Consider the following 13,034-nt stretch of genomic DNA (forward strand, 5'->3'; position numbering starts at 1 on the left):
ATTTGGCGTCCCAAGGGAGCTACACACTGACCAGGGCCGGAACTTTGAATCTGCCCTCCTGCGGTCGGTGTGCGAGCTCCTCCAAATTCATAAGACCCGGACGACTCCCCTGAGGCCTCAATCGGATGGGATGGTAGAGAGGTTCAACCGGACACTGTTGACACAATTGGCCCTCTTTACATCTGAAAACCAACAGGATTGGGACGAGCACCTTCCCTTTATATTGATGGCATACCGGACCGCCCAGCATGCGACCACTCGGTGCACCCCCGCCTTGTTGATGTTCGGTAGGGAGATGCGAGTCCCCACAGATTTGTTGATGGGACCGTCACCAGGGGAACCGGGTGAGCCAACTGTGGAGAGCTATGCAACCAATTTGAAAGCGAGCATGGAAAAGGCTCATGAGTTTGCGAGGAAGCAAATTGGCTTGGCTTCTTCGCAGATGAAAACGCGGTATGACGCTCGGGCTCACACACCTCGTTTCCTTCCTGGAGACCTTGTTTGGCTCTACTGGCCCCGGAGAAGGAAGGGGGTGTGCCCAAAACTCACTTCACCTTGGAAGGGCCCTGGGGTGGTGCTTCGGCAGGTGACTGATGTGGTGTTCAAAATTCAGATGGGCCCGCATACCCTTCCACAGATAGTTCACGGGGATAGATTGAGCTCCTACATGGGTCGGGAGACTCCGGAGTGGATTGGAAGGGTGAGGGGGAAATTAGGTGTGGTGGATGACACTCTTGAACCTGACCAACCTGCAACTACCTGCACTTGAGGTGAGTGTTTTGAGGAGTACTGTCCCAGGCTTCAGGATTTGCTTTGGAAATTGGGGACATGTAAATTGGAGTTGGGAGGCGGGTGAGAGTGATGACATGGCCGGTGAGGGGATGGAATGGGAGCCACAGTGTCTTGTGGGTGGCGTATGTTTTTGTATTGTGGTTAGGTGTTTTGATGTGGTCGTGAGAGTGGAACCTGGAGAGTGAGTGATGATTATTGGAGATAATGAGGGGCGATAATTGTGCTTTTTGGAAATGTGCTAATGGAAATGTGTAAGGATTCAATGATTCGAACTGTGAATGGGATTTCACAGTGGCAGGCCATGGCAAGCCTTGTAACACCTTTTACACCATCTATGAATTGTACTGAATTGTGCTGAGTTGTGTGGAGAATTGAATGGCAGCGGGGGAGGAAGTGTGTTTTGGGGTCTTGTGGGTGGGGAAGGTGTGTGTGTCCGCAGGTACAGAGCAAGCTCTGAGGAGCGATGCCTGCGGGCCCCCCTCTGCGGCAATTACCCCTGGCAGCCGGTGGTAACTGGAAATTGGAGCTCGTCGGTGGAGGGTCTGGTTGGGCGCCGCGGGGTGAGGAAGTCCCCCGGTGACCCGTGTTGCTGCGCGAAAGCAGGAGGCAGAGGAGCCTGGTGTGTGTGGAGACCCTCACCGGCGAGGTAACGGCGGAAAGGGGCTGTTGGGCTGTCACGGGGCCAAGAGGTAAAGGGGGGGGGGGGGGGCAATGAACTTGTAAGTCGGTTGACTTGTTTTTGGGACTGCGGGCACCACAGCCTGATGCGCCCCCACCATCTTTTTGTGCGGTACCTCCCCGCTGCCTAGTTGAGGAATGCACACACACGTGAATGACATCAATGCCATGGTCCTGCAGGGGGTGTATTGAAATAAGTGCTTTGTTGATTTTTGAAATGCCTTGATGACCTATGGAATGAGAATGAGTGGTTAAGGGGTCTGTGTAGCATGAATGTGGGCGAAATCCACCGAGCCGTGTCACTCACCTGTAACATCTGGACAGGGCCCGTGGAAATTTAGGGGGATGCATTGGGGATGGCCCCGCAGGTAAGGTTGTGTCTTGTGGCATCCACCGGGGGACGCGGTCTGTAGACCGGGGTATGTACAAAGGTTAGAGTTTTGAGTTTGGAAAGATGGTTAAGTTTTGTGGTTAAGTTAGTGTTGTGTGTTGGTTGTTTCCTCCCTCCACAGGAACAATGAAGAAAATGTACATACTTGCATGATGGTTAAGGGGTTCAGCATGTTAAGGAAGTGTAGGTAGGTAGTCCGACTCACTTCCCACAGCCCTCCTGATTTATTTCATAGGTTAATTAAGTGTGTGACAGTAAGTGTTAAGGCTGGAATGGTAGCGCCTGCGGTGAACCTTGCAGGAGCTACGGTTCCAGGGGGGGGGCTGTGTTATGAATTTGGTAGAGCAATATCTAGAGCTAGGTAGATCTGAATAGGTAGGTATTCGGCTGTCGTGACAGGGACTCTACATGTAATAAGTTCTTGATGTTTAGGCGTTTGTCAGGGTAAGATGTATGATTGTGGATCTACCTGGAGGTCCGAGTGTTAAATAGTGAGGGATTAAAGGTAACGCCCCTGTGAGTCTCACCTGGTAGTCAAACCTTTGTCCATTATGGCACTGCAAACCACATAAACATTAGTTAGGTCCTTAGCGCAACATTAAATAATTCCCTTTCCCTGACATTGACTTCGTAATAAATAGACAGGAAACCAGGCCAAAAACACCGCCGCGGTTGGCCGCCGCCGTTCGCACCAAAAAGGCCTACCAACCTCGCTGGCACGTGTTATAAAACGACCGCGGGGGGGGGTCGCGGACGGGAGATGTCAGGAGTCGCATGCCGCAGAGGGCGTGACCTGGGCGAGTTGGGAGGCTGTGATTGGCTGAGGAGTGCGCCAATGTGACGTCATCGGCCACCAATATATGCGACGGTCGGACGCCATTTCAGGCAGTTGAGTTGAGTTCGTGGCAGACGCGGGCAGACGCAGGCAGTCCAGAGAGTACACAGGGAGTTCGTTGGAGCACACAGTCGACGCGGAGACACAGTTGGTGGAAAAAGCTCCCCGAAGACAGTTGGTGGAAAAGCTCCCCGAAGGCAGTTGGTGGAGAGTTCGTTAGAACACCAAGCACACAGAGCACGCGGCAGTTCGCAGCAGTTCGTTGCAAGTCGAGCCCTCCGTTGAACCATTGGTGCACGGGCCTTGTGGAGATCGTCCTCGTGTGAAGCTGCTGGCCACGCGTCGGACGCGTGGTGCTTGGAGCGGGGCCTCGTGGAGCTTGGAGCGAAGGACCTGGTGGTGTGCGATCGGGCCAAAAGGAGCGGTGTGGACGGCCGCCACAAAGACGACCAAAAGACAGATAAGCCGCATCCGCGTACATTTGAACGACGTGACGTGTTATTTTTGTATTCATAATCTCCCTCGTATCGTGTTTGCTGTCAGTCGTGTGGGGACGTCCCGATTTAGAGTTATTAGATTTACCGGCGCGGCTTTTTTTCACTGTATTACTATTCGATAATAAATCCTTATATTATTTTCTATATATATATCTGAACGCAGTTTTCCTGGGTGTTTCATTTTAATAGATAAGGTTGCGGAGCCTTCGCTGTGTCCCGCCATTCCGCGCGTTTGTGTTGAACTTGAGTCCGCCATTGAGTGTTCGCCTCGGGAGTTAAAGTCTCGCAAATCGGTCATCCGTAACTGTGGTGTTAATCACAGTTGCGTAACAATATATATATATATATATTGTTTGCTTCTTGGGCCACAATATATACTATTCTAGATTTTTGCAACTACCGTATTGGTAAAAGGTGTGTGTGTGTGTGTGTGTGTGTGTGTGTGTGTGTGTGTGTGTGTGTGTGTGTGTGTGTGTGTGTGTGTGTGTGTGTGTGTGTGTGTGTGTGTGTGTGTGTGTGTGTGTGTGTGTGTGTGTGTGTGTGTTATATCCAATGTAAATGTTAGAATGTACCAACTGTAAATGGTAAGAACCCAACACCTCTCATCCCCAGATATTTCTCAGAGATAATATATTCTCTTGAGTCCGATTTGCATTTAGGAACAGAACAAATATGGCTAACCATATTGAAATTGGATACTCTTGTATGAATGCTGAAAATTATGTTTAAAAGACGATTTGTATCCCAGATTTCACGCTCATAGCGGCGGGTTAAACATCACTTTGTTTGTAACCACGTTTGCACGTACTTTTGTGCGTGACCTGCGTACGCAAACGAGTGGCTGCCGCCCATTTTGTGGACATGGAACATCTGCAAATGAGTACCCTGAACCTGAGGCAAAGAACATCTGACAGAACCTGAGGTTTGGCCAACTTTGCGAACTTCACACCAAGCCTCGTATTATACAAGATGAATAATAACATTATTTGCCATCAGGTTAGGCTTGCATCGATAATTATTCAAAGAAAGTACATATCCACCAACTCCATAGGAAAGAGCAGTCCTGGAAACGAGAAAAGAACGTGGGGGTTCATCCCTGACCTTTTTTTTTTTTTTTTTTTTTTTTTGTGTACAAGATCGAGGCTCGTGTAAGAGCTAACATTAATCACACAAAAAAAAAACGGACACATCTATCTATCTATCTATAATTCCAGTAATCTCTGTGTGTCTGTGTGTCTGTGTGTTTGTGTGTTTGTGTGTTTGTCTGTGACCGCTGTTTCTCGACAACCACGGGTCCGATATACTTGAAACTTGCCAGGTATATTGCTGGGGACCCGAGGATGTGCCTTTTCAAGGTTTCATATTAATCGGACAAGTAGTTACCGAGCTATGGCGATTTCTTTACCAAACTCCGCAAGCCGTTCGCTTTGGACCAAACCATTTCATGTAAATAGAGGGGGGGGATTGTCACCGTACTCGCAAGCCGTTCGCTTTGGACCAAACCATTTCATGTAAATAGAGGGGGGGGAATGTCACCGTACTCGCAAGCCGTTCGCTTTGGCGTTGCGAATGGACCAAACCATTTCATGTAAATAGAGGGGGGGGGGGGATTGTCACCGTACTCGCACCCACGTACGGGCATTGCACCCACGTACGGGCATGCCCTAGTCTATCTATAATTCCAGTAATCTCTGTGTGTTTGTGTGTTTGTCTGTGACCGCTGTTTCTCGACAACCACGGGTCCGATATACTTGAAACTTGCCAGGTATATTGCTGGGGACCCGAGGATGTGCCTTTTCAAGGTTTCATATTAATCGGACAAGTAGTTACCGAGCTATGGCGATTTCTTTACCAAACTCCGCAAGCCGTTCGCTTTGGACCAAACCATTTCATGTAAATAGAGGGGGGGGATTGTCACCGTACTCGCAAGCCGTTCGCTTTGGACCAAACCATTTCATGTAAATAGAGGGGGGGGGGATTGTCACCGTACTCGCAAGCCGTTCGCTTTGGCTTTGCGAATGGACCAAACCATTTCATGGACCAAACCATTTCATGTAAATAGAGGGGGGGGGATTGTCACCGTACTCGCACCCACGTACCCACGTACCCACGTACGGGCATTGCACCCACGTACGGGCATGCCCTAGTATATATAAAACACAGTTTGTGTGTGTGTAATGTTACCGATATACTCCTAAACGGAGAGGCTCACGTGGTTGATATTTGGCATAGACATGGCCATTGAGCCTGGGAAGAACATGGCCTACTGAAAAATATTTGACGAGATCCATATTTTTTATTCATATTTACCTCAGCGCATTTCAGCGAGGAACATCGCAGCGCAGCGAGGAACACGGAATCTCAGCCGGTGCCAGAGCAGCTCGCTGATTCGCTCAGAGCGACCACGTGATGTTCCATCCCCGCTGCCAGACCATTGAACTGAAAATATATAGAATGACCATTGCCATTCACACCACATAGGTGGAGATGCAGCTACCGGGCGCCATCTTGGTTGGCACTCGATGCTGGGCGATGGTGATTTCCGTCACGCGTTTGCACGTAATTCAGAGCGAAAAGCGATTGCGTTTTTTCACCTTTTGTGTGATCGTGTTTTATGTCGGTTTTTGTCGATTTTGTGCGATATGAATTAAACGACTTTGAAACAGCTGTGAAACGTCTTTCCACAACCCTTCCGTAACCGATTGGAGCAGTTTATTGCCGCGCAAAATGGCATTTTAAGTTGTCTGGCTTTGAAAATCTGGGGAACGTTCAAAACAAACGAGATCTGCGAAGCGAGTTGGTCGAGTCGTGCTAACCAAGATGGCGACACGGCGGCTTCACTTTTCACGGAGTATGAGCATTCTATATATTTTCAATTCAGTGTGCCAGACTCGCTCACGTACTTGATTTGTGGCATAGATATGGCTATTGGGCCTTCACGGTGTAATTTGTGCGAGGCTTTTGTCCGAGTGAGCTTGAGTCGAGAGGGCGAATGTACGGGTTGGGAATGTATGGGCCTCCCTTCCCCCGCCCGGCAACGCCGGTACTGGAGGGTGTCACAGGATCGGTGAGTCTCCAAAATCCGCTTCGTGCTGTTGTTGCGAAGATGCAGGACGATGTCGCGATTGTTGTGCTGCTCTCCAACCATGAGAACTGCAACGTCATTGTTGACTGGCCCTCCCTTTCCCTCTCCGTCCTCCCCTTTCCCTCTCCGTCCTCCCCTCCCCCACTCCGTCCTCCCCTCCCCCCGTCCCCCCTCCATCCTCCCCTCCCTCCCCCCTCCATCCTCCCCTCCCCCCTCCATCCTCCCCTCCCCCCCTCCATCCTCCCCTCCCCCCCTCCATCCTCCCCTCCCCCCCTCCATCCTCCCCTCCCCCCCTCCATCCTCCCCTCCCCCCCTCCATCCTCCCCATCCCTCCTTCCCCTCCCCCTCCCCTTCCCCCTTCCCCTCCCCTTCCCCCTCCCCCTCCCTACCCCCTCCCCCCTCCCCCTCCCTACCCCCTCCCCCCTCCCCCTCCCTACCCCCTCCCTACCCCCTCCCCTTCCCCCTCCCCTTCCCCCTCCCCTTCCCCCTCCCCCTCCCTTTCCCCCCCTCCCCTTCCCTTCCCTCTCCCACCTCCCCCTCCCCCTACCCCTTCCCCCCATACCCCTTCTTCCCTCCCCCTCTCCTCTCCCCTCCTTTTCCCCCTTCCCCCTCTCCTCTCCCCTCCCCTCCTTTTCCCCCTTCCCCCTCCCCTCCCCCCCCTCCCCTCCCCTCCCTCCTCCCCTCCACCCCGTTCCCCTTCCCCCTCCCCCCGTTCCCCTCCCCTGCCCGGCAATGCTGGGTACTTCTGCTAGTAAAACATATAATAAGGGGAGCGGGAGACAAGATGGGGAGAGGGGGAAGCACACATGCACAACATTTGAGAGCAGGGAGATCTGTGGGAGGGAGAGGGCTTGGGGGGAGGACGCATGGGAAGGAGGGTGGGGGGTGGGAGAAGTATAAAACACATGGACACTGCAAGGACTTAAAGGAAAGAAGTTGGTATTTCAAAAATTGGATCTGGGGTGAAATTAGCGGGGGTAGAAAAGATCAAGGTTTTGGATGGGGGAAGATAAGAGATGGTGGTGAACAGCCGTTTTAAAGACCTGGAGGGAGGAGAGGGATTGAAGAGGGTGAGGGAGTTTGTTCCAGAGGCAGGAGAAAAGAGGAATGAAGGAGTGACGATTTTGGCAATTTCACCATAAGAGGGTTGCTGGCAGCTCTTGTGCGACCTGTAGAAATATTTGGGGGACAGAGCACAGAGGGAATATAGATGGACTTCCTCAGGCCTAGGTGTAGCTCTGGCAGGTGGTTTGTGTTCTTATTACCTATGCAACCATCTTCCGGTGGTTTGTTGATGAAAGGAGCATTAGACCTTGAGCACGCCATCATCGTTGATTGTCTGCTCAAACCGGGTTTGCGTTTGGCATGCACAATGTGCTTATATGGATCTCCATGAGTGATTGTGTGACCTCATTTCTGGGCCAGCTGCAAGTTTCTCTCTCTGCCTCGATTTCCTGGGTGATGTATTGGTAAGACGTGCTTGGCAATGTGCTTGTGTAATTCGTGAATGGAGCAGGCGTGGTTTGTAAGTGTATGTGTGGTTTGACGGTGTGCTTTGTAATATGTGGCAAAGTAGTGAGCAGGTGTGCCATGGTGAATTTGGTAGCGAGTCCTGTAGCTTTGTTTACCTGTTTAGCCCGTCGTTTGTACCTTAAACCATTCCTTTTTAGCCTCACTCATTCTTGCAGGGATGGGATAAGCTATTGCAAATGTTTTGCATCGTCGATGACTGCTGTCTTCAAATAGACTTACTTTAATATTCATTATTCATTCTCAGATCTACTTTACTGTTATGTCGGGTGGGGGGTAGTGATATGTAGAGCCAGATAGATCTGTGTAGGTAGCGTGCTTCGTCTGTCGCGGAAAGGAATCTACTTGTAATAAGTTTCATGTGTAGGCGTTTTGTCGGTTAAGAGTATACCTGTGAGCATACCAGGATGTTCGAGTGATAAGTAGAGTAGGGATTAAAGAGTAGCGCCCCTGTGTGTCTCACCTGGTCAGCCAAACCTTTGTCCCTTATGGCAATGGACACCTGTAGACACCATAGATAGGTCCCTAGCACAACACTAAATAACGCCCTTCCCTGACAGTGACTTCGGAAGGAACAGGCAAAGAAACCAGGCCGGGGCACCGCCGATGATGGCCACCGCCAATTACACCTCCGACAGGCCTAACCACATTGAGTGCCACACGCTATCACCACGCTACACGCTACGTGCTATCACCACGCCACATGATACGAGCTATCGCCACGCTACGGTCCTGTGATTGGTCGGCGCGCTGGGCGCGAACCTCCAGCCAACGAGTGTGAGAGGCGCGAAGCTGGAAGGTTCGGTGGAAGTCGCTGGTTGGTAGCGCGCCAAGACTGACGTCACCGAAACGGTTATTTAAGAGAGCGCCGAACGCCATTTTCGAGTCTTGCGCCATTTGAGTCGGTCTGGAGAGTCTCTTGCGGTTCGTGCTCTTGTTTGCACAGCTAGCCTTTTTGGACATCCGGCGCTTCGTCTTGCGCAGCCCGAGTTGAGTTGAGTCATAGCGCGAGTGGAGTTCGCTTGCTTCTTGCACGTTTGCTTCGGGAGAGCTGACTGGGACATGGCTGGCCGATCGTGTGTGAAGATCGACCTCGCTTGGAGCCGCTAGCCTGCGTTGGACGCGCGGTGCTGTTCCTGCTTTGGGGCATCGTGTGCGAACAGAGTGGGCATTGGCTCGGGCCTTCGCGTTGCTGTGGTGCTGGAACGAGGGGCCTCGTGGTGTGCGGCGGAGCTTGGGGACGCAAGACGACAGACGAGATAAGGCCGCATCCACAGAACATTTTACAATTACATAACGGACGTTTTTCTTTTTATTAATTCATATTCCTGTGTCTCGTTTCTGAAATCTGTGTGGGGACGTCCCGATTAGGATATTTATTACCGGCGCGTGCTTTTCCCTGTCCCGATTTTCTTTGCAATAAACCCTTGTATTATTTTCCATTCCCTGTTAAACCTGTGCCCGGTTGAATTAATTCCCTTGCAGGATCGAAGCTGCAGTCGGCGCACAAGGTAAGCTTTTTGCGCAGCTTCCATTTTCCTTCTTCCTCCCGTGCAACATAGTAAAATCCGTGTTTGGTTGTTGCCTCCGAATAAACCGTTTAGGCCTATCCGCGACCTTCTGGTGTTAACCGGGAGTCGCACGACAACACTCTATATATCCCAGCAAGGCTTTATTGTTAATTGCTCAATCTTGTTGCCTACGCCACTGAAGGTAGACTAAGGTTATGTTTTCACCCTTGTCTGTTTGTCTGTGTCTGTGAGCACGATATCTCAGTTATAGACAGATTCGGACAAAAACTGGTGGACATGTTGGGTGTGTGACAAGGACGAATTGATTAGTTTTTGGCGAAAATCTAGATATGAGAATTTTTTAAGTGACTCAATCACCATTGAGAGAAGGGGCCAAAAACGATATATATCATGATATCTCAAACATATATGGACGGATTTGGACAAAACTTGGTGGACAGGTTGGTTCGGTGACAAGAACAAGCCGATTCGATTTTGGTTCAGGTCTGGATGCAGATCCGGCCTATCAGTGGATACAAAACGTAAACTGTTCAGCCTGGTCAGGTATGTGCTCTACCGAGTGCCCTTCTCGTTACATTTTTTAAATTTTATATTGCACATCACTGATGCTCATTTGTTCCTTCCCTTGAAAGACTTTACATGAAAGCTATAACCAAAGCAATGTGAAAGAATGATCGTCATGTCTTGCAGCAAAGGTTCCCTTTCCTTTGACTCTACGGTTCAAGCCGATGCTGCAGCGAGGGATAGAGCTCGTCTCTCTCGATGCCTCTTGGTGAGTCGCTCTGCCATGACTGAAGTTTTCATTGCACATTTACCTGCCTCATAAAGCACCTTGTTTCATCCACCCTTTGCAATCTACTGCTTTAATTGGACATTTGCTGCAAAAAAAAAAAAAAATGCACCAAAAAGGATTATGAGATTTTTGTTTATGGTGTCATTCCCTCTTGCCCATAAATAAACCCTAAACAGGGTATTGACCTTTTGCAGCATTTGCGGGATTCTCGAGCGTCAGTAATCTTCGGCAAGGAAATACGTTGGTCGACATGGCCTTTGTCTCCTGCTCTTTTCAGCTCTATTTGGTGTCAGTCGGTCTGTTGACATTGCAATCCATTCCTGCCATTTCTAATAAATAATGCGAGTTCCCTTATGAGGAACTACAATGTCCATCCAGTCCATTGAGCCTGCACAGTGGTCGACAGCCTGTGGTTGTTTGTCTGTGCTCTAAATCCTTTTTAAATGCCGAGTATCCAGCAAGGAAGCAGCACATACCATTTTTAGGCTTTAGTACGATTCGGCCACGGAGCGGTTCGAACCGCCGACCTAGATTCAAGAACGGAAGCACTAAACGTTGCGTCACCGAATCTGGTTGAAGAAGGTACCTTTTTTTGTTGTCGAGGCTCGTGGAGGAGTTAGAACATAACAGACCACAGTGAAATATTTCTGTCTTTGATTCATACCCCCTCCCCCCACAGTCCACCCTTACCCATACACCCCCTCGACCCACCAAATAGAATGATGCTTGTGGTGTGCAGGGTCAGCTCGGCCTCCTGGTACTTCCTCAACGTGTTTGGCCTGCGCAGCATGTACTCTCTCATTCTGGGCCAAGATAACGGTCAGTTTCTCCTCTGGACTGTGACGGTTCCAATAAGGTATGCTTTTAAATTTTGCAATGCAATGGCTGCTGGGAGTTTCTGCGAAACTAGCTCACTGGAGTCGACGGTAACTTGCATTGTCCACATAATTAAACTGCAAGAGATGATGCGATGTTTTCTCCAGCTCCGATACACCAACCTGTCCCACAAGTAGTGTTTTTTGATGTTGACATGTAGTACAATTTTGCGTTTGTTAATTGAATGTGAATGACACCGTTTGTGACATTCTGAGTGCGAAATTTTCCAATTTTACTGAAAAACGACAACATGCATTTAAGGCCATTTTCCCTGCTAGAGTGGGGGATAGCCTTGCGGTCCCCATGACGATCTTCTCCATTTTGCCCTATTTTCTGCATCTCTCCTTGTTAACCCCCTTGCCCGCATTTCTTCTTCCACCATCTTTAGCCAAGTCTTTCTCGGTCTTCCCCGCCCTCTACTTCCTACATTCATTTCCATCACTCTTCTCAACCAGTCACTTTCATCCTTCCTCAACACATGACCAAACCATCTCAACATGTTCCTCTTCACAGCATCCATCACAGGCTCTATTCCCATCATCTTTCGCAATTCATCATTTGTCTTCCTCTCTCTCAACGATACTCCACACATCCACCGAACCATTCGCATTTCCACCCTTTCCGACCTTCGTTGCTGCTCTACATTCATTACCCATGTCTCGCTCCCATAAATCATAACACTTCTCACACATGCAGCATACACCTTTCCCTTCAGCTTTAACGACACTCCCCTCCTCATCAGCATGCCACTCAGTTCCCGAAACCTCTTCCATGCACATCTCACTCTAGCAACCGTCGCCGAGTCTGATCCACCTTCTCCATTCAGCATGTCTCCGAGGTAGCAAAATATTTTCACACCTTCCATTTTACTGAAAAAAAAAAAAAAAAAAAAAAAAATCTGAACGCTCTCCTCAAAGTTTGATTTTTAGATTAGATTTAGATTTAGTTAGAAGATTGATTCTAGCCTGGGTTTGAATCCTGACTTTTTTTTTTTTAAACATCCACAACAAAAATTGTGATCACACAGCAAACGTTCAATTAGGTACGGTCCAGAGGATGGCAGGCTCCGAATGGTCGTTTGTCCTGTCGAGTCGAACTGTCGAATCAGTGCCAGATTGCACAACACAATGGTCACGGACATGTTACTAACTGTGGACTAACTAAAGCAGTTAAGCTGCAATTACAAGTGGTGTTCGGGTTTGCAAACGAAGCACGGTACACATTGACGGCTGTGCTGAACGGCGGTAGAAGTTCGACATGAGCAAGTGTTCAGTTTGGCACGTCTTCCTGTCCCCATCTCTTGCAGAAGCCGATCAAGCACGGATCATGCAGGAACAAATGTCTGGCGCTGCAATGGCCATGCCTCCAGACCCAAACAAGGCGTTCAAGGTATATTTAAAATCAAAGCAGAGCAACCTGATCCAAACTCATGCCCGAATTGCGGAAGTTGGCAATCGTTGCAACATGTTATAAACCGGGTAATTTGTGCGTACAGGCAGAGTGGGAAGCTCTGGAGATAACCGATCACAACTGGGCCCTGGAGCACGTGGAAGAGGAACTCACGGCCACGGATCTAGACTTTGAAGGGATGTTTGGAGAGGACAGGGAGCCTGTCATGTTCTGAAGTGCCGCAGCAAATTAACCACTCGTCACTCAAGACTTGCCACGGCACTTCACAATTGTGCGTCATTGAGCAGGGCCTCGGCTGGTGACTCAAGTAGGCTCTGGTTCTTTCCGATTGGCATGGGAATGAAACTAGTACCCTCACGGTGTAATTTGTTTGATTGTGTTGCTGCTGCATTGCAAAGCTAATGTTTTTTTTGTTTGTTTGTTTTTTGCCTGCACCAACCACCTCCACTATCTGTTATTTTTTTTTTATACAACCATCTCGACATTCACTCGATAAATGTTTGGTTTCTGCTCTGTGATGTCAGCTGATCACTTGGTAAACTAACAGTACTACTCTCAGTATTTAGAGATGCCATTCACTGGGTGTAGTCGTTTAAATAAACTTATAGTACTGAT

At 49.4% G+C, this 13,034-nt stretch overlaps 1 protein-coding gene across 1 annotated transcript in view; it reads left to right on the forward strand.

The window, feature by feature from the left end:
- Positions 1–13,034, forward strand: part of EMC3 (ER membrane protein complex subunit 3) — a 33,879-nt gene extending 20,845 nt beyond the window's left edge. Inside the window, exons 5-8 of the mRNA XM_068133210.2 lie at positions 10,031–10,112; positions 10,873–10,952; positions 12,316–12,398; positions 12,505–13,034. Of these exons, the coding sequence (XP_067989311.2) occupies positions 10,031–10,112; positions 10,873–10,952; positions 12,316–12,398; positions 12,505–12,633 (374 nt within the window). The 3' untranslated portion in view covers positions 12,634–13,034. The remainder of the gene's footprint in view (positions 1–10,030; positions 10,113–10,872; positions 10,953–12,315; positions 12,399–12,504) is intronic.

Source organism: Myxine glutinosa, chromosome 12, assembly GCF_964187855.1.
Source record: "Myxine glutinosa chromosome 12, kmMyxGlut1.1, whole genome shotgun sequence".
Classification (NCBI taxonomy): domain Eukaryota; kingdom Metazoa; phylum Chordata; class Myxini; order Myxiniformes; family Myxinidae; genus Myxine; species Myxine glutinosa.